The 27,540-nt window shown below is 45.1% G+C and overlaps 3 protein-coding genes across 3 annotated transcripts; 1 reads left to right on the top strand and 2 right to left on the bottom strand.

Moving 5' to 3' along the window:
- Positions 1 to 3,405: 3,405 nt before the first annotated feature.
- Positions 3,406 to 13,409, top strand: slc1a6 (solute carrier family 1 member 6; the record flags this gene model as incomplete). Its single annotated transcript, XM_084473518.1, has 11 exons — positions 3,406 to 3,412; positions 6,623 to 6,934; positions 8,376 to 8,513; positions 8,700 to 8,907; positions 9,141 to 9,183; positions 9,442 to 9,570; positions 10,139 to 10,323; positions 10,719 to 10,952; positions 11,763 to 11,957; positions 12,505 to 12,639; positions 13,211 to 13,409. 11 exons carry the CDS (start codon positions 3,406 to 3,408, stop codon positions 13,407 to 13,409), a joined length of 1,785 nt encoding a protein of 594 aa, XP_084329644.1.
- A 3,406-nt stretch (positions 13,410 to 16,815) lies between these two features.
- On the bottom strand, positions 16,816 to 20,701 carry ccl44 (chemokine (C-C motif) ligand 44; the record flags this gene model as incomplete). Its single annotated transcript, XM_084473199.1, has 5 exons — positions 16,816 to 16,953; positions 17,145 to 17,213; positions 17,881 to 18,028; positions 19,086 to 19,215; positions 20,638 to 20,701. 4 exons carry the CDS (start codon positions 20,699 to 20,701, stop codon positions 17,175 to 17,177), a joined length of 381 nt encoding a protein of 126 aa, XP_084329325.1. The 3' UTR covers positions 16,816 to 16,953; positions 17,145 to 17,174.
- A 3,583-nt stretch (positions 20,702 to 24,284) lies between these two features.
- pole4 (polymerase (DNA-directed), epsilon 4, accessory subunit) lies at positions 24,285 to 27,438 on the bottom strand. The gene is made up of 4 exons (XM_084472500.1): positions 27,125 to 27,438; positions 26,786 to 26,870; positions 24,946 to 24,987; positions 24,285 to 24,541 (listed from the first exon to the last, which is right to left on the bottom strand). Exons 1-4 carry the CDS (start codon positions 27,368 to 27,370, stop codon positions 24,528 to 24,530), a joined length of 387 nt encoding a protein of 128 aa, XP_084328626.1. The 5' UTR covers positions 27,371 to 27,438; the 3' UTR covers positions 24,285 to 24,527.
- Between the last annotated feature and the right edge of the window lie 102 nt (positions 27,439 to 27,540).

Raw genomic sequence — 27,540 nt, 5'->3', positions numbered from 1 at the left:
TCCAGTGTGATGCTGAGCCAGAATCCCCCTTTGAGAAATAATTGATGAGGAAACCCTTTTGTGCGCGCGTGCCTCTGTGCGTGCGTTTGCGATGTGTGTGTGTGTGTGTGTGTGTGTGTGTGTGTGTGTGTGTGTGTCTGTGTGTGCTCGAATGCGTTTGCGATGTGTGTGTGTGTGTGTGTGTGTGTGTGTGTGTGTGTGTGTGTGTGTGTGTGTGCGTGCGTGCGTTTGCGATGTGTGTGTGTGTGTGTGTGTGTGTGTGTGTGTGTGTGTGTGTGTGTGTGTGTGTGTGTGTGTGTGTGTGGGACCAATAAGGTCGGTGTAAGAGAGTGTTTTTGTTGCACAGAGACTGAGGGGGGGTGCTTTGGGATTCACGCACCGTTTCACATGCTCCTCCTGCTACTGTTGTCAGGAGCCCCCCCGGAGCACATGATATCTGGGCGGCTGCCCACTGCCCACGCACTGACGCCGAGCCTCGTACTACAGGCTCTGTGCCCGACTGCCGTCTGCCCTCATCAGTACCACAACACGAGCACGTGGTCTGTTGCTAGGTAACTGATAAAAAAGCGTTACTATTAAAATCAGAAATAGTTTCCACTGCATTTTATCGAGGATGCGCATGTTATAGGTCCCCTGATACTTACATTGTATGCAACGATTGATATCTTCCCTTATCTTTTGACGTTAAGGGTTCTGATTAATCACCATTAATACAAAAGTAATTACAATTTCTTGTTCAACGGATACATTGAATGATATCTACATTTTGAACATCATCATATTGAATCATGGCTTTTGAGTTATACAAAACGGTAAACATTTGAACAAAAAAAACCTTAAAAAAATCGTTTACAAAAGAGATGAATAGGGTTGTTTTTTCCTCTGGACAATATCTGGCCATAGATCATACATGGCCCATGCCTCCCACACTATGGCAGTGGTAATTGTGTTGCCATAGCGATGCAATCTGCTCCCCTATATCCCCTCGGTTCTCCGTTGGAACCAGTAAGCTGCCTTCACAACAACACTGCGTAAATCCATTCCCACTACATGTGTTGTGAAATATGCCCAGATGGAAAATACATTTGATGTGCTGCCAGCAACATAAAATCACAGTCACTGAAATTTTGAACCACTTTTTCAAATCAATTTCCGTCTTTTTTATTTTTCACATTTTCTTGACGATATCTCAATTGCTTTATGACTTTTGATGACTTCTTTATGAAGACCATCACCAGTGTTGCGGGACGCACTGTATCCTGGCCGAGCCGGCCTCTCCAGAGCCTCTGGTTCCGGGGGAAAAGGCGACGTATTGGCATCGACGCTCCATCGCTCGTGATGAGTGGGAGTGAGAGAGGGGGCTGCTGCGTGTGGAGGGGTCACAGATACGTGGGTCCCGGGAGAACCCCACACTGTACACCTAGGCAAGAGAAGACAAGGCGAGTTGTCATAGCAATGACTGCAGACAACAGCAATGACTGACTTTAACTGACTCTGTACACCACTTTGTTTTCTCCATTTTTTTTAAATTTCCATCTCTCTCTTACACCTTCTCATCTCCTCCTCCTCTTCCTCCTCCTCCTCCTCCTCCTGATCCACCATACCCCCCCCCCCCTCCCGTTCCACGCGCGAAGTCTAAGTTCCTCGCAAGAACCTGGGGAAGAAGGGATGCCAATATGCTTATAGGCCTATCCTACAAAAAAAGGGAACAACACTACGAATGGTAGCCTAATTGTAAAAAGACACTGTGTGAAGTCATTTTTTCGTTTTGGCAAGTAGCCGTGTAATAAGCGGGATAATGTATAGAACGTCGCCAGTCATTATCTAAAATAAGGCTTATTTCCCGATAATGACCGGCGTTCTATACATTATCCCTTGCATATTCACCAAGTAGGCTATTCATTGAATTAAACACGCAGCGTTTAATGGTGAGATTCATGGATAGATGTCAATTGTTCTAATGAAACTGTTTTTTTTCACAGTTCTATGGGCAGCAGGTGGCTTGTTTCCGTGCAGAAAGACTCCTTAACCTCTCCTACTCCTACGCAGACCTCGCCGTGCATCTTGCAGACGCTTTTCCTGCGTAGCCGTGGGGGAGGGGGGGGGGGGGGGTCTCAGAAAAAAATCCGCGATGTCTTATCCAGTAAACGAGGAAAGAAAGTGATGATAAGATATACACTGTAAGATTAGTGGAAAGACTGTTGTCTTGTTTGAGCGGAGATAGAGGGAACGCCTTGGATGAGGTATGGCTGTGCGTAAAGCTGATGCTTTTCTTTCACTAATTGTTTTAATGCAACTCTTAATTAGTGACGGTAAATGGATAACGTTTTTCACTTTCATATATTATTATTATCATTATTATTATCATATTTCATGTATCTTTTAAGGTAGCGGTCACAAATTAAATTGGTAACTTCTATATGTTTGATGCATATTATTTGCAATAATTTTTTAGGTTGCCGGAAAACACCAGTCGATCCTGTCGAAGAGCGTCGATCCTGTCGAAAAGCGTCAATCCTGCCGATCAACGTCAATTCAAACAGCTTGAGAAGAGCAGGGTAGGCCTACCCTATTTTCATTTGATTACTTTTTTTTTAATAGACGGACTCGGTTCGACCCTCTCTTTTCCTATATTACCGTGTAGAATATGAACTTATTTCATTGTCTGAAAATGGTCTAACAGACCATCAACCAACATGTTGATGATGAGATTTGAGGGATAAATGGGATTTTATACCTAGGCTTTTGATAATTAATTTCAAGTTATGTGATGAGGGGAGCTGACAACAGCTAACTCATTGAATTGTCTCTTATATGTAAAAAAAATACATCTTAATTTCCCTATTTACCTTTAATTTGAAGATTACTTTAAAGCATTAATACCAGTTAGTACAATATTCCCTTTTAATATTAACATAGGATTGTATATAATTGAAGCATGCATACGTGTGTGTGTGTGTGTGTGTGTGTGTGTGTGTGTGTGTGTGTGTGTGTGTGTGTGTGTGTGTGTGTGTGTTAGTGTGTGTGTGTGTGTGTGTGTGTGTGTGTGTGTGTGTGTGTGTGTGTGTGTGTGTGTGTGTGTGTGTGTGTGTGTGTGTGTGTGTGTGTGTAGTCAGAGTGCACATGGTGCAGCTACACTGTGGTGTGAGAATGTCAGCCAGCAGGAGAGCAGAAGTCTTTTCATGTCTATGTGCTTATAAAAGCAACAGAGTGAGATATCTGCTCACTCTGGCCATACGGCCACAGACACACAGAAACACACGCACACACACACACACACACACACACACACACACACACACACACACACACACCTCTCCTGAATCCCTTTGACCACTCAGACCGCACACTTTAGACTGGAAGGGATTTTAAACGGTCAGGAGGGTGCAAGAATTGCTCTGAACCATGAGTGGTGAGTATATATCCAACTGACCTAATGCTGAGGAAGCAAACTTGAGCTGCTTAGTGTTGCCAGCTGTTACTAACTGACTAGCTCATTTAAAAAGCCAAAAGTGACTTCAACCTATTTCAATATAGAAACTAAAATTTTTTCTTAAATGGTATAAAAAATATATATTTGAGGTATTGAGTATGAACTTTTTATGGGTCAAGTGATTTCTGAGTTCCCAAGTCAGTCGGTTTTGGCAATCATCTCAGCTTTACATCAAGGGAATGTACTGAATAGAGTTTTTGTGTTCACATGTGCACCTTGCACATGACAACCTTGGCAGAGCAAAGTGTTTTAATGGTTGCCCATATGCTTTACCTATATGCTTCCAAAACCATTGTGGTGGAAAATAATATACTATTTGCTATAAATCTAAAATTCCTAGCAAATTCTTCTCATATCATGTTGTGTCAGTGGGTTCAAAGTGACTGTGCCTTGTGCGATGCAGCAGGCTTAACCTCTGTGTGGTTGAGAGGGCACCTTATCCCTGCAGCCTAACTATCCTCCGCTCAGACCCCCAGATAAATGTCCCGCGCTCCCTCTCTGAACTGCTTCTGCTGGCCTTGATCATGTCGTTGTTGAGATATCCTGGAGCAAAGCACGGTGAGACGGTTGAGACCTTCCATGGCATCTGGGACCAGGAGATGCGTGATGAGTTTGATTACTCGTGATCTGCTTTGATTGTTTGAAATGACGACATCAACTAAATTACATTGACACATTTTTACTTTTGTATTTGCCTACCTCAACCCCAAACAAATTTCCGTAGCTATGTTTTCTATATTGAATCAATACAATATATCATATCATTGTTGTCATGAATACAACTTGTGCCATTTGTCTAGGGACACTGGTTCTCTCCCATCTGGCCCTGCTGGTTCATGCAGCTTTAATGTCCAACTGCTGGGAGAGTGAAGCAGGGGACAGGAGACCTCCCTCCGTTCCCTCAGACTGCAAATCTGCACTGTAGTTTATGGAGCCATTACATGATAGATATGTAGAAAGATGCAAATATGGTCAACTAAGAAGTTAAGGTTTCCCATACGGGAAATACATGCTGTTTCGTTTTAGATTCATCCAGATTGACCAATGGACTGTGAATTTCTAATTTGAAAGCGTGTATTTATTTTTAATCCTGTTTGAGTAACTCTTATTTTATACATTATCGTTATTATTTAAATAGTCAAAGTCAAAACCTTGACAGGTGTTTTTTTTTCCTAAGTGAGCATCTTACTATATCCTTATCTAGGGATGGCAATACAATTCCAAAATGGGACATTTACTTTTCTGCTTTGACATAATCCCAGTAATTCACAGAATTCATTTGAAGAAAATCAATACAACACAATACAACACAATAATCAGTGAACACTGAAAACAGAGTAACATAGCCAGGCTGTTCTTCTGCCTCTGATCCCCAAGTGAATCACGGGTTGGTTCATCTGAGGTCATCTGAGGTCACCCCCACAGCCCACTCATCAATGGCTGCTGACGAGATTTACTTCAGAACAATGGACAAAACAAAATCGATAGAAAAGCGCTTCACAAGGAAAAACAATATTTTTTTTTTATAGACTATTGGGCCATCTCGATGGACTACATATAAGCATAGTTATTATGTGTGGAGGTGGAGTAACACTGAATAATGGTTCTTGAGTCGATGGGGGGTTTTAACAGGATGTCGTAGGTGTGTGGAGCAACGTTTACAATGCCTTACAATTACAACTGGATGCATTAGCTGTGTTGAGAGCCCGGCGGTAGTAGAGTGGCAGACGAAACAAGAGTGTACCACTGGTTAACGCTGTTCTGAAAAGGACAGAAGAGGACCACATTCAGCACAAATCCTTTGATTTGACTTGAAATAGAAAAAGGTAAGAAGAACATTTTATGTGATGTGTCGCTTTGCCACAGCGCTCAAGTTTCTTGTTTGATGTCGCTTGACCACAGCAATCAAGCGTCTTGTTTGAAGGATGGATGTCCTGATTGGAGTGTTTCTGCCATGCTGGAGAAAGGTCACTGCCTACTCCCAGATGTGTTGAATTAGTTCCACAGTAATGTGATTACAGCATGGCCGACTACAACATGCATTGGTTTAATGGTTCCCCCCCCCCCCCCCCTCGTTTCAACAACGAAACCCACGAGATGTGTGACAATAACTGATCCGTGGTTTCCTGGCAGGGTCTTTGTTTTGATTTGGTAAATGGTAAATGGACTGCATTCATATAGCGCTTTTATCCAAAGCACTTTACAATATCTTCTCAATATCGCCTCACATGATTTGTTTTGTCATGAAGCTGGTTTACACATTTTTATCGGTTTATCATAGTGCCAAGAGGTCCTGTAAAATATGTAGCATAGGTTGTTTGATTTGTATACGTTTTTTTTCTCCATTTGACTAAATCCCATCCTTCTGAAGATGTACTGAAGCACTCGGAGCCCGTCTGAACCGGGCTCCGTTTTCTACTGCTCGACTCTACCTTTGAGAGACTACGCTTGTGTCATGCCTTATGGAGCCATTTCCAAACGCTCCCCGTCTCACGAGCACTCTGCATTTGAATCGACCCTTCACATTGAGACCCATTAACTCAGCCAGCAGGCGCTCCTCATTTTCATCAGCAAACAAAATGGTTCTCTTTGAAAATCAGACCGGGTTTTTTTTGCGCTGTGTATTCACAAACCGTGGTTTGGAGCGGCAGAGTCAATGAGCATGACAAGCACAAGCAGTCTTGGAGAAAACGACAAATTCATGAAAAGCAAACCTTGAATACAAACCTAACTTGCTATTACTGTCATTTAGCCCACACTTTTATCCACAGTAACGTAGATTGAATTCAGAAACACCGGTTCAAAGGAGCAATTGGGAGCAATTGGGGGCTATACACCTAGCTCTAGGTCCCCTGTAAACATCGCGGAACAAAGACTCACTCCGCACTATTCCTGCCCCTACTTAACACAAATCTCTCTATAGAACTTTTAAAAATGCACTTTTCATTCATTCATCACTCTCACCTTCTCTCTACATCTCTCTCTCTTTTTCCGTCTCTCTCTCTCTCTGTCTCTCTCTATATCTCTGTCTCTCTCTCTCTCCCCCCCATCTCTCTCTCTCTCTCTCTCTCTCTCTCTCTCTCTCTCTCTCTCTGTCTCTCTGTCTCTCCCCCCATCCCCCCCATCTAGTTTCCCATGAGACCAGCCTGCTAGACCAGGTGTTGGGTCTGATCATAAACGAGAAGCCCTCGACCAGCGCCACGCTCTTCCTGAACGAGGACACCGACCAGCCCCCCCGGGCGGAGAGAGGCGGTCGCGGAGGAGGAGGAGGAGCAGGAGGAGGAGCAGGAGCAGGAGGCGTGCGGAGCCGCGTGCGCAGGGCCATGGAGAGGAGAGGCAGCCGGCTGAAGGAGAGGATGGGCTCCGTCACCCGGGACGGCGTGAGGAGCTTCCTCAGGAAGAACCTCTTTGTGCTGTTCACCGTGGCCGCCGTGGCACTGGGTCAGTGGTCGTGGTGGAGGTGGTGGAGGTGGGGGTGGTGGAGGTGGAGGTGGAGGTGGTGGTGGAGGTGGAGGTGGTAGAGGTGGGGGTGGCTGAGGTGGTGGAGGTGGTGGAGGTGGTGGAGGTGGTGGCTGAGGTGGTGGTGGTGGTGGTGGTGGTGGAGGTGGTGGAGGTGGTGGAGGTGGTGGAGGTGGAGGTGGTGGAGGTGGTGGAGGTGGTGGCTGAGGTGGTGGAGGTGGTGGTGGAGGTGGTGGTGGTGGTGGTGGTGGCTGAGGTGGTGGAGGTGGTGGCTGAGGTGGTGGTGGTGGTGGTGGTGGCTGAGGTGGTGGAGGTGGTGGAGGTGGTGGAGGTGGTGGAGGTGGTGGAGGTGGTGGTGGAGGTGGAGGTGGGGGTGGCTGAGGTGGTGGAGGTGGTGGTGGAGGTGGTGGTGGTGGAGGTGGTGGGGGTGGCTGAGGTGGTGGAGGTGGTGGTGGAGGTGGTGGAGGTGGTGGAGGTGGTGGAGGTGGAGGTGGTGGAGGTGGTGGCTGAGGTGGTGGCTGAGGTGGTGGAGGTGGTGGAGGTGGTGGTGGTGGTGGTGGTGGTGGTGGAGGTGGTGGGGGTGGCTGAGTTGGTGGTGGTGGTGGTGGAGGTGGTGGAGGTGGTGGGGGAGGTGGCTGAGGTGGTGGAGGTGGTGGTGGAGGTGGTGGAGGTGGTGGCTGAGGTGGTGGTGGTGGTGGTGGCTGAGGTGGTGGAGGTGGTGGAGGTGGTGGTGGTGGTGGTGGTGGTGGTGGAGGTGGTGGGGGTGGCTGAGTTGGTGGTGGTGGTGGTGGAGGTGGTGGTGGAGGTGGCTGAGGTGGTGGAGGTGGTGGTGGAGGTGGTGGGGGTGGCTGAGGTGGTGGAGGTGGTGGTGGAGGTGGTGGTGGTGGTGGTGGAGGTGGTGGAGGTGGAGGTGGAGGTGGTGGTGGAGGTGGTTGTGGTGGAGGTGGTGGAGGTGGTGGTGGAGGTGGTGGAGGTGGTGGTGGTGGTGGTGGTGGAGGTGGTTGTGGTGGAGGTGGTGGAGGTGGTGGAGGTGGAGGTGGAGGTGGTGGTGGAGGTGGTGGAGGTGGAGGTGGTGGTGGAGGTGGTGGAGGTGGAGGTGGAGGTGGTGGAGGTGGTGGTGGTCTTGCAGATGGGGTTTTACTATTGGTTAACAGGGGAGTGTTTTGTGGTTGGTGTTGACGATGTGGTTGTGATGAACAAATGATTCAATTCTGAAATGATCAAATCATTTGGTTACAACTTAACCAAAAAGGGGTTGTGTGTGTGTGTCTGTCTGTCTGTGTGTCTGTCTGTCTGTCTCTGTGTGTGTGTGTGTGTGTGTGTATTTGTCTGTCTATCTGTGTGTGTGTGTGTGTGTGTGTGTGTGTGTGTGTGTGTGTGTGTGTGTGTGTGTGTGTGTGTGTGTGTATGTGCGTGTGTGTAGGTGTGCTGCTGGGCTTCGCCCTGCGTCCCCACAACCTGTCCTTGAGGGCCATTAAGTACTTCTCCTTCCCCGGGGAGCTGCTGATGAGGATGTTACAGATGCTGGTGTTGCCTCTCATCATCTCCAGTCTAGTGACAGGTACACACACACACACACACACACGCACGCACGCACGCACGCACACACACACACACACTGTTTTTTTACATTTATATGAATGAGATTTTACAGCTCATACTCATACTTGTGTATTTAACACGGCATCAATCAACTCAATGCATCTGTTCGTGGACTTCATGGCCCCGTCTCCTTCTGTGAGCCCAGGCATCTCCTCTCTGGACAGCAAGGCGTCGGGGAAGATGGGCGTGCGTGCCGTGGTGTACTACATGGTCACCACCCTGATCGCCGTCTTCATCGGCATCGTCATGGTGATGATCATCAGGCCGGGGAAGGGCAGCCGGGACAGCCTCATGGAGGCCGGCGGGAAAATAGAGCCGGTGCAGGCTGCAGACGCCTTCCTGGACCTCATCAGGTGACGCGGCACACGCCCACAAAGCAAAGGATTCTGGGTTGTTGTTCTGAGAGTCTGGGCACAGCAGTTGTGGGAGGTGCCGGGTGATATGTGTTAGCATAAGATCAAATGGATGAGATTGGATCGGATTTGGTTGTTGTTTATCGATTGTGTTTTGAGATCCAGCTATTAACATCTCCAGTAATTCATTCATTCATTCAAGTCATTCATCGAATCGTTGTGTACGCTTTCAGGAACATGTTTCCACCGAACCTGGTGGAGGCCTGCTTCAAACAGGTGAGATTGTTCCCTTCTCAATCGCAATATTTTTCAAATACAAATTTATAGAAATATTATTCATTGATTTATTCATTGTTTGCTTGCTTTGCTTTGTTTATTTGAATATTTTTGGGCCACTTTTTTCTGAATCGCCTTTATCATTCAACAGTTATCATGTCACCACCAACAAGTGGGTCTGTTTGTATCACGCGTCATGTACCGATTCTGAACTTCAAATCTAAATGACCTCCGCTGTTCCCTTGTGGTCCCCGGCAGTATAAGACCGTGTACAAGAAGATGGTGAGCACCCGGAACGTGACCGTGGCCCTGAACCTCACAGACTCCCTCAACGCCAGCGAGTCTGCCCTCAGCGTCAACCTCAGCAGGGTCCTGCACACCATCCAGGTGGGGGGTGCATTCACTGACCGGCCTGCCGAGGACCTCTGACGCACACTGACACTACTGAGATGTTCATGGCAAGCATGGAAGAAAATGTTGAATTTAATCCTTCCATTCTAATGAGGACACAAAAGCAAAATATCACGCAAAAATGTAGAATAAGCATCCAAATAGGTTTGGCTACAATCCAAAGTCACGGTCAAAGTCAGCTTTACTGTCAATTCCAAAATATGTGCAGACAAATAGAGGAATCTAAATTGCATTTGTCTCTGACCCACGGTGCAATAAGGAGAAAAGGAGAAAATTAAGTGAAAAAAAATAAGTAATATTTACAATAAATAAATTCTAAAAAGTGCAAAATAATTCTGAATAGTGCAAAGGTAAAGCAAAACGGTAAATATAAAATAAAATTTAAAAAGCAAATAGATCGAAATATGCATTATGAGGAACACTGTGACAAAGAGCATCTATTCATCCCTTGGTCGACAATAAACACATGAGGTATATTGGTCGTGTTCTCTCAATCCGAGATCCCTCCCTCCCTCCTCGCCCCCTGGCTCTCCCCCCCCTGCAGGAGACGGTGGTGGAGACGGTGCCCGTGTCGGGCTCCTCCAGCGGGGTGAACGCCCTGGGCATGGTGGTGTTCTCCATCTGCCTGGGCCTGGTCATGGGCAGCATGAAGCAGCAGGGCCAGGCCCTCAGGGACTTCTTCGACAGCCTCAACGAAGCCATCATGAGGCTGGTGGCCGTCATCATCTGGTCAGCCGCCACACACATACACACACGCACACACACACACACACACACACACACACACACACACACACACACACACACACACACACACACACACACAAACCCCACATACGCACACACACACACACACACACACACACACACACACACACACACTTCCACACACACACACACACACACACACACACACACACACACACACACACACACACACACACACACACACACACACACACATGGATAAATAAAGTACTAGAGTACTTTATTTATCCACAAAGGGAAATGTGTGTGTTGCAGCATCAATTAAAATATGCAACAAAAAACATGGGTTAGAAACACCTTTCTAACCCAACATCCCCCCCCCCCCCGCCCCCCCCCCGGCGCCTCCTCCCCACCAGGTACGCCCCGGTGGGCATCCTGTTCCTGATCGCGGGGAAGATCGTGGAGATGAAGGACCTGGTCCAGATGGGGGGCCAGCTGGGCATGTACACCCTCACCGTGATCCTGGGGCTCCTGATCCACGGCCTGCTGGTGCTGCCCCTGCTCTACTTCCTGGTGACCCGCAGGAACCCCTTCGTCTTCATCGCCGGCCTCCTCCAGGCCCTCATCACGGCCCTGGGCACCTCGTCCAGGCGAGTCCGCCAGGGAGCCATTTTGTTTTGCTCAGAAAATGGTGGTTCTTTTTCCAGGAACTGCTGCTTGTAACAGACAACTCATGTGAACAAAATGGAGTTTCAACAAACATAACACACAAAGACACTGATCCAAAGAGTTCTCAGAAAAGGAAAGGACGCCACAGTAGCCCTTTCCTTTTCTGAGAACTCTTTGGCTCAGTGTCTTTGTGTGTTATGTTTGTTGAAACTCCATTTTGTTCACATGAGTTGTCTGTTAGCCTCTAGTGGCTAAGGTGAGCGAGAGTAGATGTTGGTTTGGACTGTCACATCGTCGATTTGTCCGCTTTTGAAATGCAACGCAAACTGTGTTGAATAAACCGGGCATAGAGGTCCGAGAGTTCCACTCCATGAGGTGGCAAAAGGGCTGCAGAAGTACACCAACACACTGAAATACTCTATTGTGTTATCCGTGACTAGTATGGTGGTCTCCCTTTACCCCAAAGCCCATTTTCATAGTCCCAAAAGACATGAATGCTGAGAGCTTCCTTTAGGGGAAAGGAAAGGAAGGAAAGGAAGTTGAGTGTCCTCGGGAGTAACGGGTTAGCATCATGGTTCCTTTCTACGGCTTACAGACAGGGGACGCCGCACCTCTCCGCCCAGAGCGGTTAGGATGAGGCGGCACTCAGCTAGGAGGAGCCGGGGATCGAACTAGCAACCTTACCGGTTACCAGCCGACCAACGCTCTCTACCTCCTGCCACTGCCACCCTGTAACTCCCTTTAGCTTCCCTTAACTTTCGAACTCTACCTTTCTGTTTGGCCCACTTCAGCTCAGCCACCCTGCCCATCACCTTCCGCTGTCTGGAGGAGAACAACCGCGTGGACAAGCGCGTGACGCGCTTCGTCCTCCCTGTGGGGGCCACCATCAACATGGACGGCACCGCCCTCTATGAGGCCGTGGCGGCCATCTTCATCGCCCAGGTCAACAACATGGACCTCAACTTTGGACAGATCCTGACCATCAGGTAGGCCGGTCAAAGCGCCCTTTTTTTCCCATCCGCATTACAAATGATTGAAAATCGAAATGAATTTGATTTCAATGAACTCAATGAAAATAAGTGCATTTGAAATAAGCAATGCACAGCATATTTACCATATCCTGTAAAATACTTTTGAACCATGACTCAAAATACTTTTGAGTCATCATGACTCAAAATACCTTTGAGTCATTTGAGTCAAAATACTTTTGAGTCATTCAATGAACACGTTTATCTAGTTTTACTTAATTTTACTAATTGCTGCCGCTGAAGTGTTAGAATATCATAGCAGTTATCAGAAAGGTGGCCCTTTATAATATACTAAAGGAATGGTCGGCTTGATGCAAATATGTTATAAGATGCAAATATATATATGTATGACATAATGCCCCTAATGGGTCTAGATGACCGAGAACTGATTTGTGACTTGTACCAGTTCGACTGCTACTGATAGCGCTGTGCTAAATGCTACGTGCTGGTGGTTCATCGTATCCATTTAATAACGGTTGTCCAACACCGTATCCCTCCCACTCAGTATCACGGCAACCGCTGCCAGCATCGGAGCAGCAGGCATCCCCCAGGCTGGGCTTGTTACCATGGTGATTGTATTGACTTCGGTGGGGCTGCCCACAGACGACATCACGCTCATCATCGCCGTGGACTGGTTCCTGTGAGTTCCCAGCTCCGTGGGGATTGCTCTTGTTTTATCGCTTCAACTATCCTGTGGATGGCCTTAAATATGATAGTGCTTAAAATATCTTTTGTATGACTTTAAACCTCCCATTTATTTATTTACATGTATGACTTTAAATATATCCCATGTCGTGCTTGAAATGTCCGATTTAATAATTTCAATATCCCAAATATTACTTTCAGTATAATTTGTATTGCTTTAAATATTTTGTGTGTTTTTTTTTTTTTTGACATTTCTCTAAATGTCCATTGTATTACTAATGTTACATATTCTCTGTCTGTATCCCTCTCTATCTCACTCTCTCCCTCTCCGTCTCGCTCTCTCCCTTTCCCCCTTTCTCTCTCTCTCACTTCCTGTCTATCTCTCTCCCTTTCTCTCCCTCTCTCCATCTCTGTCTCTCTCTCTCTCCCTTCCCCCCCCCCCTCTCTCTCTCTCTCCCTTCCCCCCTTCCCCCCTTTCTCTCTCTCTCTCTCTCTCTCTCTCTCTCTCTCCCTGTCCTGTCTCCCTCCTCCTCCCCCTCCTCCACCCCCTCCTCCTCCCCTCTCAGGGACCGTCTGCGGACCACCACCAACGTGCTGGGCGACTCCCTGGGGGCGGGCATCGTGGAGCACCTGTCCCGCTCCGAGCTGCTGGGCCAGGACGCCGAGCTGGGCAACTCGGTCCTGGAGGAGAACGAGAAGCCCTACCAGCTCATCTGCCAGGAGAACGACTCGGTGAAGCTCCACAACAGCGAGACCCCCATGTGATCGCCCACGCCCAGGCCCATCTGTCTGCTCCCTCTCCCGCCCCCTGAAGGAGCGGGCTGGGTACGACAGAGCGGCCGTCTCTCTCCCTGTGTGTGGGCGGGGCGTGGTGAGGGGCAGCCAGAGACCTGGGCTCTGGAGGTAAAGTATGTCTTTGTGTTTATTGGCAAACTCAAAGGCCAAACTCAGAGGTTCGTTCCCAAGGGTGAAAACTACAAAAGATAACACACACAAAGAAATGCTGTTTGTTATTTCGTTCTCTGCTTGCAGAGCTAAGTTCACAAAATGTCCTTCTTCCAATAACCAAAAGATGATATTCTGAATAATTGCCCTTCCCACTCTGAAATGTGTGGGAAAAATTGAGGTTGTTAAAACAAATTACTTTGAACTCTCTGGGAAATTATCAGAAAAGTTCAGGCCAGGACAGTTCATTCATTCAACCCGTTTGTTTGGTCTATGTGGAAGTCCCACATAAAGCTTTGAAATTCATGTTTATGGTGATTGTTATCCATATACCTCCGTATAAAGCTTTGTAATTCAATTGTATGGTGATTGTTATTCATATGCCTCTGCATAAAGCTTTGTAATTCAATTGTATGTTGACTGTTATTCATACACCTCTGCATAAAGCTTTGTAATTTAAATGTATGGTGACTGTTAATCATATACCAGACAAGATAATTAATAAGAGTAATATTTAATGTTTTTTCTAAATTCTAGCACTATACCCTAGTGGTAGCAAAGACACATACAACCTTTTATTGAATATGTGTTTCTGCCCGATTTGGTGGATTTTGTTGCATGGCCTTTGATCTAATTAAAATACTAATTAATTATTTGCATATACTCAAGTCGACTACCTCTAATGTGACTCTGATGTGCTTTTTGGCGACGTGATACCAACAAAGACCATTCAGCACAATATTTTCTCTTAGGTATTATGAATTAATTTGATTTTAAACGATTCTGAACCCTATTCAGATGCTTGTTCTTTGTCTCTGTATTACTTGAGTGTTTGGCAGAGTTTTCTTTACTGTATGGCTTTGTCTTAGTTCTGGGGTTGAGGTGTACTTATATACAGTATATAGATATATTTTTTGTATAATGTCAAAAAATCAATTGATGCTTGATTCTTTATATTGTATTTTTTGGTTATGTTGTTTACTGATGTTTGATTTTTTTTGGTTTCCAGTTCACTATCGAAATAGGCATTTGTTGTTTCAACCTTTTTTTGTTGTTGAATATTTTGATGTTGAATGAATACATTGATGTGTAAGGAGAAATACTGTGTTTACTGTACTTTTCGTTTATTTATTAATTTAAAGGTTGTTGTTTTTGTTTCAGTTTGGATATATCACCTGAACAGTAAATGATTGTTAATTAACTATTGTATGCCAAAGTATGGACATACACTTGACTTATATGATACTTATAAAAGTATTTTAAATTGGGTTTCAAGGTTTTGACTAGGAAAATAAATGATAATTGATTGATTTGAATGTTTTGCGAAATGGCTACTGTGAAAAGAGTTTGAAATTGCTTGTGGCTGTTACTTAGTTTGTGTTGAGAACAACATTATGTGGAAAAAGCAAAAAAAAAGCATTATAGTGTGCAGGTAGAAGTCAAAGGCTAAATGTCAAAAGTAAGAAAGTATTCCTTGTTTCTCAGTAGGAGACTTTTGTTTTTTAAGGCTGGATATTAGAAGATGTTAATACTTTAAATACAGTATTTTGATGGGAATCTTAAATGTATTGGTTTGGATGTAACAAATAAATGTCTCAGGAATTGACATATCATTATCTGTATTTTGTATGTGTGTGTTTGTGTTCTCTAAAGTCTGGATATATTTTGAATATGAAAATTGCTACATCTAGTGGAAGGCAGTATCATGGCTTGTATATATCATCAATTATGTCTTTGTGTTATTATTACACAATAGCTGTAAGTCAGGAGTACATGATTCCACTTCATTTGAAAGACTTTTTTAGAACTAATATTTATGTTCTGCATTGACCTAAATGCTTTAACTTTGAAAGTATGTTCAGAAAACTCCAAATTGTATGGTTAAAAATGATTTAATTGATATCTGGGTAATAGGCTCCTTAGATGTCAACTCTACTTAATTCAGATTGTGAAGGAAGTGTTCAGTCAATCCCCCACCCCTCAAACACACACACACACACACACACACACACACACACACACACACAAACAGACAGATATATACATGTTTAAACTCTCAAAAATACCGTTCACTGTTACTCAAATAACATGAGCAAGAAAAGACAGTAAACACACTTGAACAACTGGTCGTTTCAGATTAATTTATAAAAGAGATCACTTGAAATACTTTCATCTTTTTTTTTTGTTGTAACATACAGTGCATCTTTCTACAACAACATGGTAACAGAAATGATTGGGTTGTCTATGCTTCACTGTAACGTCCAGGACACGTGGCAGAGATTTTAATGGAAATACTTGGCAAATACTTTGGCATAGTTACGGTAAGATAAACAGTCAGTGTCAAAAACAATCCCCATCCGCTGATACATATCAAAACCTCTGAGGGACGCCAGCTGGCGCCCTTTACAAAGACATACTGGGAGACCAGGTATTTATTCATATAACAGTCTGCAACGTCCACTGAGTGGGCAAAAAAGATCGGGAACGATTTCTCATTTCGCGTGAGTCTGGCCATCGAGGTGAATCCAGGAAGAAAATAACACGTGATACTTTATTGCTTCGTACCTGCCGTTGTGAGTCTTTTTCTATTTCTATTTTTTCTATTTTTGCCGCCTTGACAGAGACATGACTGTGGAGATGGGCGATGAGTTCACACTATTGACACGTGGATTGTGCAAAAAGCGCAGGCTAATATTAGAAAGACGCTCCCGATGTCTTTCACACCCTCGACAAACGCTAATGGACTCATTCTACGGAGTATGGTTCCTCTTACAAATGACTAAAAGGTATACGAGTCACACAAGTCAGCATGTATCTCACTGCTATACATCACTACTAGCACTGAACGTCTCATTGTTATAACAGACGTTTTCTGTCACTCCTACAGTAGGCTATTGTAACACGTCTGCCGATAAATATAGCAGTCCCTTTGATGAAAAGAGGCGTGCTCTATGGTTGTAGCCCATATACAAAACAATTCAGCCACTAGTAGATGTTATGATAGTAGTAGACTAGACACCTTCAGGCAGACCAGGGCAATACAGCACTAGTGCGTATGATATGTTTTATATTATATTTTCAACACAATAGTGGCAATGTAGGTTAGCTTATCTGCCGAAGAAAACACGTCATATTCGAAGCAGTTCAAACTATGTATTCAGAGTTAACTTTGTGGAGTTATTTTTACTTGATTCGTTTTTTGTTGTTGAACCTATCTGAAGCGATTATAGCTACTATGTAGGCCTACTGCTGCCCGGGTCTGAGGGGGTAGAGGGAGAGAGAGAGACACACACACAAGACTACAGGGGAGGTCCCAAAACGCCGCCAGGCTACGGTGACCAGTCGTTGAAAAGGTTTACTTGGCCTGTGAAGAAGAGGTAAACGTTTGTGACAGACTCATTTATAAGTCCTATTTACATGATTTCAGTAGGTGGGATATGGCACATGCTTATGTTCAGCAACTGTACGCTAGGAAATGTACACATAGATGAGAGTCCCACACCCTCAAACAATTCTTCTACCCGCATGTACGGATTTCAGAGAGTTTAATCTTACCTATAGCTATGAATGTTCTCTTGTTTCCTCTCATTCCACATCGAAAGTCGCCCAGTTATTCTTCTTGTCCTAATAAAACCATAAAAAAGTCAATAAATGTCAAGCAGACTTACTTAGCAGTAAATCTCTGATTCTGTCTTCCATTTGTTCATGCTTTTAACAACCAACAATGTAAAGCACCCAAAGTTTGAAATACATAGAAACCCAATGCATTGATTGATGAATTTAGCAACAGAAAGTATGTTGCAGTTACAGTCCGATATGGACTCACAATGACGACATCAATATTGACATCATATCGATGACATCATATCGATGACATCACATCATATATTTCTACATAAACATTAACCAGCATATGAGTTAAGTTATTCAACTATCCGTCAGGGACAATCAATGCACAAATGCGGCCCCAATGCTAAATCGCATAGTACTGGATACAAAATTTTGGAAAATCTGCCTCTAGAGACATCACAAGTGGGCGTGTCCACCTAGATGTGTGTGCTGGACAGATCCGTCTACCAGCCTACCCGGTGGACTGTAGCAAACGTTGCTCATCTATCCGTTGTACGTCGATCTAGGTGGACACGCCCACTTGTGATATCACTTAAAACACAGGAAGAGGCCAATTTTCAAAGCGGCTTGTAGCGGCTAATCGCACTCTCACCTGGTGGTATGACATGGGACCTTTAACACGCGACACATCGTCACATACCGCACATCACCAAGAGCCTACCTCTGCCATGACGGGCAGGTTGTCGTGTGGGATGAGCCACATGGTCCGGCGGGCCTTGCTCCTCTGCCTCTGGAGGAGCTTCCTCAGCAGCCTCTTCACCTTGCGGTCGCTGGGGTCCGCACACTTCACCGCCTTCTTGGTGTACAGACTGTGAGTCGAGGAGAGGGACAGAGAGACACCTCCGGTCACGTAACGCACTCGTCACTCGCAGCAGTGCTGCTGCTGACGCTATAGGACGATTGCAGCCACTGGATCACATTCTTCGGGGGGGGGGGGGGTGTCGTGGAAATATCAATCGTAAGGCACAACCATGGCCAATCCTAAACTCTCCACGATGGTCCCTCCCCCTCACCTCTGTTTCCTTTGTATTTACCACCCACGATGTGAAAGTTTCCCTATCAGAATCACGTACACCCATTGTCTCATTGAACGTATTCTTGGTAACTTTGCTGCCTCTATCTTCCCATGATGTTCCGATGCGGTGAACTCTTTGAATCACTGCGGAGGGTTTGTTGGTTTGTTGGTTTGCTGCTGGGCTGTGTTCTGGGAAACCAGAACACAGAAGAATGTCAGAGGAATTAGAACCACATCCCATCCTTTTGCAGAACATGCTGCCAGGTGGAGGCTGCTGCTCCATGGGCACTGGCAGAGAGGCTCCCAGCACAAGAGAGTCTAACACAGCCTCCATCTACCAACGGTAACCCCTTTGTTATAACCCAGATAAACACATAGACATTTAGGTTCTCAGGGCCAGAATCAGATTGTCTCCACTGACAAGCTCATGTAATGCAAGGCAGCCTGCTGTTTTCTCTTTTTTCCCCCCCTTCCTTAATTCAACCCTGCTGTTCTGACAGACTGAATCAAAGCAGCAAAGTTCAGCTGGCTTTAAAAGGTAATTGTCCTTGTTTTATTTATTTTTTTCACCATGTGCTTGTTATCCCTGCATATTTCCCCTCCTCACTTCCTGGGCCATTACGTCTAAGAGCGCTGCCATGATAACAACATGACCTGGACTGGACTACAATGCATGTGAGGGAGCCCAGCTCTTAACTAGACGCATACTTTCTCCCGATGCGTGCACGACTTGAGGCGTGCAATGCGGGAGCATGAGCAGCGTGTGGGAGGGAAGGAGGGGGGGGAGGGTGAGGAAGGGGATTGGGGTGGGGGGGGGGGGGGGGGGGGGGGGGAATTGTTGGAATACTTGCATGATGGCCTGTATGCTGCAGTCGGGGCCGTCCGTCTGCACCTCGAAGCGGATCACGTCCTTGGTGCGTACCTTGCCCTGCGAGTACAGCATGCAGCACTGGACGTCCCGCTGCATCTGCACCCCTTTACCTGACAGGGGAGCGGGGAACAAGGGGACAAGGAGTCAGTGATTTGGGGCGGGGGGGGGGACAGGGGACAGAGACAGAGAGTCATGGGGTAGGTGTGTGTGCAAAGTTATGGCAAGAAAACACAAACAAGAAACCCACATGAGGGCCATAGTGGGTTTACACAGATCCTGATGAGAGGGAGAGATTAGAGTGAAAGATACAGTGAACTGGTCCTAGCATGCTCAGCTGAATGTGTTGTTCCTCTACTGTACTGTGGGATCTTCTATAGGGGTTGTGTTGCCTTGTAACGTCATCATGTTCGTTCATAATAAAGAGCAACAAAAATACCTTTGTACAAACATCACAAAGTGGTATAACACTGTAAGGCTATGTTATATGTCATTATGTCACTCCACGCATTAACCCAAACTGCTGAAGTCAGTGTTCTGCTAGTCACACAGGTAACCAAGGCCTGTCTTTGTAGCTTTTGTTCGCAGCAAACCCCCTGGACAAACACACGCACGCACACACGCACAAACACACGCACACACGCACGGACGCATGCACGCACACACACACACACACACACACACACACACACACACACACACACGTGTGCACGCACGCACGCACACACACACACACACACACACACACACACACACACACACACAGATGTGCTCTTTCTCTCTCTTTCTCGCTCTCTCTGTCACAAAACACATACACACACACATACACATACACACACACACACACACACACACACACACACACACACACACAGGAACACAGAAGAATGTCAAAGGAATTAGAACCACATCCCATCATTTTACAAAACATGCTGCCACGCCAGCGGGAGAGAGAGAGAGAGCGAGAGAGGGCAAGGGGGAGAGAGAGAGAGAGAGAGAGAGAGAGACATCACTCATAGCTTTTCTTCCAACACAGTGTTGTAAACAAAACAAAGCTGCAGGACTGGGAAGGCTAACAACAGGAACCCTTTTTTTTTTTTTTTTTTAAAGGACCAACCACGGTTCGAACATTTGGCAACATGTTTCCTACACCACAGTACAGAGCGCCACAGAAGCTCACACACATCACAGTGCATGACCGTCGCACAGCACTTGATTTCTGTCCATTTCTAATTCTTGCTCACTGTTTACATCCATCTCTTCCTGGCTATGAGGCTGTTGCTATAGCCCCCCTCCTCTCTCCTCCCTCCCCTCTCCCTCTCTCTCTCACCTTCCTCTTTCCACTTCGCCATCACTCTGCCGCTACACGGCCCACCTGCAGCGTGCATCCATGTGCACGCACACACGCACACGCACACACACAAACATGCATGCATGCACACACGCACTAACAGAAAACAGCTCACACACAGAAAACATGCACACACACACACACACACACACACACACGCGCAATGCGTGCGGCTGTGTCCTACCTTCGACGGACGACAGCAGGACAACAGTCAGAGAGATAACAGTCAACGCCTGCAGCACAAACATGATAGAGGCTGGCAGAGAAGGAGGGGAGAAGAGGAGAAGACAGGGAATGAGGATAATCTACTGTCATCTCTTCCTCTATGGCTGCCTCTCTTATAGCACTCCCTCTTTTCATTCCTCCCTCCCTCCCTCCCTCCCTCACCAACTCACTCTCTCACTGACTCTCTCACTCACTGCCACTCTACCTCTAGTCTCAGTGTCTCTCGCTCTCTCTCTCGCCCACTGCCACTTCGATGTCATTATGGCTTCTACATCTCCGTTACCTTTTCACCCCCTTCTTCTTTACCACTTTCTCTCTGCTCTCCTTTTATATTTTCTTTTGGTCCCATATACTTGTCCGGGCAACTCATCTATAATGTGAGCACCTATGATAAATAAATAATATGATATTGTCATAAACATTGAATCTTAATATAATTTGTCATTACCGTTTGCATACTTTTTCTCAAGCCTTAAACAATTTTCATTCCCAGGGCAGCCTGGAGCGAGGGGTGTGTGGATTATAATAGGTGTCTCCAACCAAGGATTGTGGTGTGGAAAGAGATTTGTACGATTGTTTTCATTCTGCCCCTTGTCTCTCTTTCATCTCTAACCACAGATTGCATTCCTGAGTCAATGCGCTCCCACATATCGGTCCAATAGCCCTAAAGTAGGACTTTCTATGCCAGGAAAGATTTTTCTAACGTTAGGCGGGTTTGACACAAATCACACCAGAAGTATTAATGTTCTCCTTTTAGATCTTTGCTGGAGTTTCCAAAAAGTATGCTAAACTCTTCTGAAAAAAAAGCTGGATTGGATCACCCAACACAGTATAAACAGTGTAACAACTTTATGCGTTGTAATGTTAAATGGACTTGTGATTGTGTATTATTTATGATCTTTTTTTTTAAAGGAATCATTATATGTAATAAATAATAAAGTTATTAATTAAATAATTGATAAAATATCATACTTTGCATATAAAAAGATGAATGCAATAACAGGGCATAAAGCCATTGGTTCATCACAGGTTTTAACTGTCTGGCACTAACCTGTAAATGGTGACATTGCCAGAAATCCTGTTCATTATTGGATATACGCCATGTTTCAAACATTGTATATATTTCATATATTGAAATAAGCCATACTAACCTTAAACTGCATTCTCACATTACAAACCTGCTATTGGAACTACCCAAAGTGAGACAGGTGCACAGACTCTAACAAAGCTTACATTTTACCTTTGGGGAATATCATGCTTGGGTAATGGTTGGATATTTGGTGGAAAACCTTAAATATTTGTGAGACAATGCTTCACTGTAATCCTCTATGTGACTCGGCTGTATATACGGGCATAGGCTTACATACCTGACCACTGGAAGTGAAAATATGCAGCAAGTGTACTAAGGGGGTGAGGTTGCGATGAAAGTAAGTGAGTGTGTGTGTGTGTTTGTGCGTGTGTGCGTGCGTGTGTGCGTGTCAGGGTTGAGGGGTATTCAGTGTTGGAATTTGACCCTTAAGAAATCAGGTTGGAATCCCTCAGCTGCATAAACATACCTTTCACATGACTGCAGGTCTGCTCCTGAGCCAGATACATTTCCTGCATATCTCTTCAGCGATTAAGAAACATCTTGTTAAAGTATAGTCTTCCACTGCAAGTATTTCACTGGTCGTTCAGAAAATAAGCAGCAGGGACAAAGAAAAAGAGATATGTGTGTGTGTGAGTGTGTATGTGTGTGTGTGCGTGTGTGTGTGTGTGTGTGAGTATCATTCATTCATGGGATGGAAGGTGGTCTTCTTCATGAAGCCAGGGCCTTCTGGAGATGTTGGGGTGCAGGGCTCTGTCTGCTGGTCTGCTGACCCAGGAGGGGGTCTCCTGCCTGTCCAGATGAGGCCCCCGGGGGGGGGGGGGGGGTAGGAGATGAGAAAGGTAATTAAGCAGACAAGACGCAGAGCATGCGGGGTGGACTTGGTTTGATAGATTTCCATCCATTCTCATGTTGAAGATGTTCTGTTCTGAGACATTATTGGAAAAACAAGGAGGAAAAAGGAACCATGGCAAATTACTTTGACCAACTAATGGTTGTGTGATTTACAATCAGTCCAGTGCCAACTGTATGTGAAACAAAGTTGAGCCTGACTGCATGTCTCTGGTTTGAAACGTATACTGATTCTGTAACACACCATTTGGACACATTCAAGGCATATGAATAAAGCCACACACTGTTATTTAAGCATACTATGCTTTCAGCAGCACAAACGAGAGCCATCAATCTAGGCAAGTCCTGATTTATGGTTACCGGTCCGGACAATAGGAGGGAGAGAACCTCTCTCTGACTTCACATGGGATTTCCCAAGTGGAATGTCTATATTGACTGTGGGAATGAAGCGATGTCCATCTCAGCAACATGTGATTATATTTTATTAGAGAGGAGAGGTATTCCATGTTTCTCTGTGCCAGTCCAGCATTCTTCTGCTGGGAGTTGACTGGTGTACTCTTGGAACCAAACATCTGTGCTTCTCCCAGCTCTCGTTTCATTAGAGAACCACAAAGACCCAGCTTAAAGATAGAAAAACATTTATTTTGAAAATTCGAATTGCAAAAAAAAACTCAAGAAACTCTGGGGTCTTGACTGTGCTTTGAGTGAGAAACAAAACACCTCTGAAGGACATGTGTTTAAAGCAGGTCTGCCAGAAACAACAATACACACGTCTCCATCAAGGGGAAACTCTGGGACATTTGCGTAAACTCACAGGGTTGATGTGGTTTCTTCAATGTCATAAAAAATGCACAATGGCATTCAGCCAATTACACCTGGCTTGCAGAAGAATCAAAAAAGTATTTAACCCATCAAACTACTTTGACAGCTTAACTAATCAAAACTTTTGCTTAGGCACAGACAAACCAGCCAATACTCATTGTACACACACAGATCATTTTGTTGTAACATTTATCTTGATGACATCCACAAAAGCCAACTAAATGTTTTGAATTCCACATTAAGTCTTTTCTTTACTTGTTAAAGGAAAAAGTGAGCCTATCCAGCTATGAAGGGTAAAAGATCTGCCAGACAACTAAATACATCACAGTATAACAATGTAGTATTGGGTCTAGCTCTAACCCCCTTATGTGGTGTGATTTTGGTAACATAAAGCTTCTAATAGTTGACTATTGTTCTAACCTGAACCATAACATTCCCAGACTAATCATATTACTTCACCGTGGCCACATGGTGGCACTGAAGCCAAAAACACTGAAGCAGTTTATAAGAATTGTTCAATCTCAGACGGCACACCCTTGATTATGAACAAGGCGGAAAAAATGTGAATAATTTTATGCCACTATTCGGTTGAGACTAAATAAGAGAGAATATATTTTTTACTAAGTTAATATCAGCCTTCATGCTTTAGGAGAACTATAACAGTTTTACAACTAGATTTGTAGACAAAGCTAATATTAAAAACCTGATTTGATCTATCGATTTATTTATCAAGAAATGCATCAAATTCCTACATGACCCTGTAAGATAATTAGCAACTTCAAAAGAAAAAAGGCAATAGAAAACATGACAAATTTATTAAAATAGTTGAATCGTTACTTCACAATACAAATAATCAAAACTGGCAAAAAAGTTACTCATGTTTTATAGGGGCTATTTTACAATATACCTATTTACAACAACATAAACACAGATGACAATGTATAATACATCACTAAGCACAGCAAAGGTTTTGTTTAATGAGGAAAACAATTGATGGCACAATGGCATTGACAAATGAGGTTTAGAAAAAATGACCAGCAGCTTTCAAGTGGAAAATGTCTGGTATACGTGTGGTTTAGACCAAACCATCAGTCCAATGTACCTTCAAGAAAGACAAGTCACAAAAATGTTACAAGAAGAATTCTACACATCAATAGCCATCATTTACTCAATCACCCAAAAAGAAAACCCTAAAACTAGGTGAAGAGGTTTGCTAAAACTAATAACTACTGACAAACATATTACTAACCCTAACCCCAACCGTAAAATCAACCTAATTTCATTATCAGGTGGAAAGCAAAAAGGGTGGAGAAACTGCCTTGACCTAAACAAGGAAAAGCAAATCCATATTTCCCCTCACACAAATTGCTTTGTACACTGACCAAAACAATTTCACAGCGTAATGTAAAATATGATTTCCTCCTGAATGAGCCAACTAAATTATGACTACACAACAACAAATACTTGATATTTAAAAAAAAAAAAGAAAAAGCATTGTAAACTTACCTTCAAGGAAAGCAAACTCGTCAATGGCCTCTATCGCATTGTCTGTAGGATAGATACAAAGGAGAATAATTAAAACGGGCCAGGGCTGCGGTCCCAGTGTGTTTTGTGTAGGAAGGTTCCTGACTGAAATGACCCGGATGTATTCAAGAGTCAGCCATGATAAGAGCTGGAAGGTATTCGTAATGCTTCCTTTCTCATCTCCTTCAACATAGGGTACACTGGACCGTCCTTTACGAAAGGAAAGGAGATAATGCTTTCCCATGATTCTTTGTGGCAGGAACATTAAAAAATGACGCACCCAATGGAAATTCACGGAATCAAGCGATCAACGTGACCGACAATTATTTTCATACTTCATGAATATAAGTGGAGGAGTGCGAGCGTGAGAAACATTATCAACGTGACATCTATTTAGTTTCCCTTTGTTACTGGTAGCCTACATTCCTTTTTTAATTTCATTCTAACTGTAGTAATAAAGTGTAATTCTTCACAGTGTTGTCCACTAGTGGTGGATTTCATGATTCGTTCAGTTCGCGTCGGTCAGTTCGCAGTTAGCGTCAAGTTCAGAATCGTTCGTTCATTCGTTCGTTCAGTCGCGTTTCCGGTAGCAGTGAATCATGGAATGCACGGTTCTCCTCCCTCGTTCTCATTCTCAAACGAATCGCGATCGTGCAATGGAGCAAACGGTCATCAATCAACACAACATTAACTTAAGTTCCTTTCAGCTGAGGAGCGCTTCATGTTCGGAATCTGGATGCTGTTGCCCGGCTGGCTCTCGTGACGTCTCAGTCCTCACCGCTAAACACAGTCAGTGAACGAACAGCGACTCGCGAGTCAGCGTCAGCGACTCAACGACTAGTGGGTGGAGCTGGGAGTCGAGTCTTGGAGAACGAACGAGAGAGAACTGAAACGGGGAATCAGGTTGGTTCGTTCTTGTTAAAGAGTCGTTCATTCGAACTGATTCGTTCACAAACGACCCATCACTATTGTCCACGTTTATAAAGCCTGCGTGAAACCGTACTGTTAGGAGGCACGGGGCAATGTGCTTTTAGCCGTCCTTCTTTGGGACGTTGTAGTTTCATCACGGCAGATCCACGCCCATGAAATCCACCGTTGCGTTGTGATGGTGCCCTAGATGTACATTTACATCTAGGGCATTTAGCAGACGCTGACTTACAACCATTCATACACACATTCACACACTGACGGCGGAGTAGGGAGACAGCCAGCTCGCCAGGAGCATGTGAGGGTTAGGTGTCTTGCTCAGGGACACCTCAACAAACAGCTAAGAGGAGCCGGGGATCGAACTAGCAACCTTTCAGTTGTCAACCCTCGCTACCTCCTGAGCCAAGCCGCCCCCTTAAGGGCTGATTAAGGTTCCATGTTCACGCAACGCAATGACCACGCAGACGCGTCAACGCTGTCGTGAATCTTTATGGTTCTGCGTCGGGTTTTAGTGAGCGGACCAATCACAGCCCTTGCGGCTGCGTCGCCTCAACGGAAGGTTACAATCTTTGGGGGGTGCAGGTCAGGCCCTTGCAGTGGACGCAAGGGGTCCGTAACCCCCTTGCGCTGCGTGAACGTGGGACCATAATCAGCCCTTTAGCCTAGTTTAAGTGCAGTCGGATTCTCTTTTCCTAAATCCTTATGAATTCTCCTTCACACCTTTCCTTGAACTCATGACATTTTCCATCAAGGTCAAGGGAAGGACATCAGGATGAAATTATTTTGACTACCCGACCGCATCCCACGTCAACATAGAAGGCTTTCCCATGGGGAAAGGGAATGCCCTTTTCTTTTATACAGGACAACACCGGGAAGATCTTCTCCAAACACTTACCCAAATCTTTCCTCTGCAAAGTTTTCCTCTTTCCTTGTTGGGCATACACGAGGGAATCCTTGGCAATCATCTCAACAAACAATTCCTGTGGGTCAAGACCAGAAGCGCACACAGTCAGCTTTTTTTGTGAATACAACAGTCACTTGTACACTTTATCTTTAAAGTCGTGCAGACCTGCGCTGTGGCAAATGACAGCACTGCGGTCGCTGATGTAACTGGCCCGCATATGCATAATGTTACTGTCATCAACCCTTCATCTAAGCTAAATTTAAATTTAAAACCAAATCCATAAGCATGCCGCATTCTTACTATTCATATGGATTATTATTGGTAACCTACCGTGGCCTTCGCGATTATGAATACAGACTCTTGACTTGCGAGTGACACATCGGGGTCTGCCTTCATCAGCGCCTTGATGCGGGCCAGGGGGAGTTTGGAGACACGGCTGTGCGGAACACTTGCCACGGGCCCCGTTTGTTGGCTTTCCTCCTCTGCCTCGTTCCCTCGGCTTTCTTCTTCACTGACGCTCCGGCCTGGGTCGGATTCTGTTGGCGTGACGGGTGTTGCCACCGTTGTGGCCATCATCTGGATCTTCAACAAACAACTGTTTACAAAATATTAGACTTCTTACATATCACAACACGACGTGCTAGCATGTGCTATTATGGTCACCTAGATGTGTGCTTTTGATTCGTTGACCGAGGGCGTAAGATACCCGCCTCCTCAACTCCCGCCAACTATTTCTCGCTGGCAAT

This window comes from Micromesistius poutassou, assembly GCF_964030765.1.
Source record: "Micromesistius poutassou genome assembly, chromosome: 9".
Lineage (NCBI taxonomy): Eukaryota > Metazoa > Chordata > Actinopteri > Gadiformes > Gadidae > Micromesistius > Micromesistius poutassou.
The sequence above is the reverse complement of the archived record's forward strand: the minus strand, read 5'-3'. Positions and strand labels throughout refer to the sequence as shown.

Bases quoted from the DNA above. Each gene is read 5' to 3' on its own strand.
- pole4 (XM_084472500.1), bottom strand. From the start codon at position 27,370: ATGATGGCCACAACGGTGGCAACACCCGTCACGCCAACAGAATCCGAC. The intron at 26,871-27,124 runs GTAGGTTACCAA...CTTGACCCACAG, and splicing joins TCATAATCGCGAAGGCCACG to GAATTGTTTGTTGAGATGAT. The intron at 24,988-26,785 runs GTAAGTGTTTGG...TCTATCCTACAG, and splicing joins TTTGCAGAGGAAAGATTTGG to ACAATGCGATAGAGGCCATT.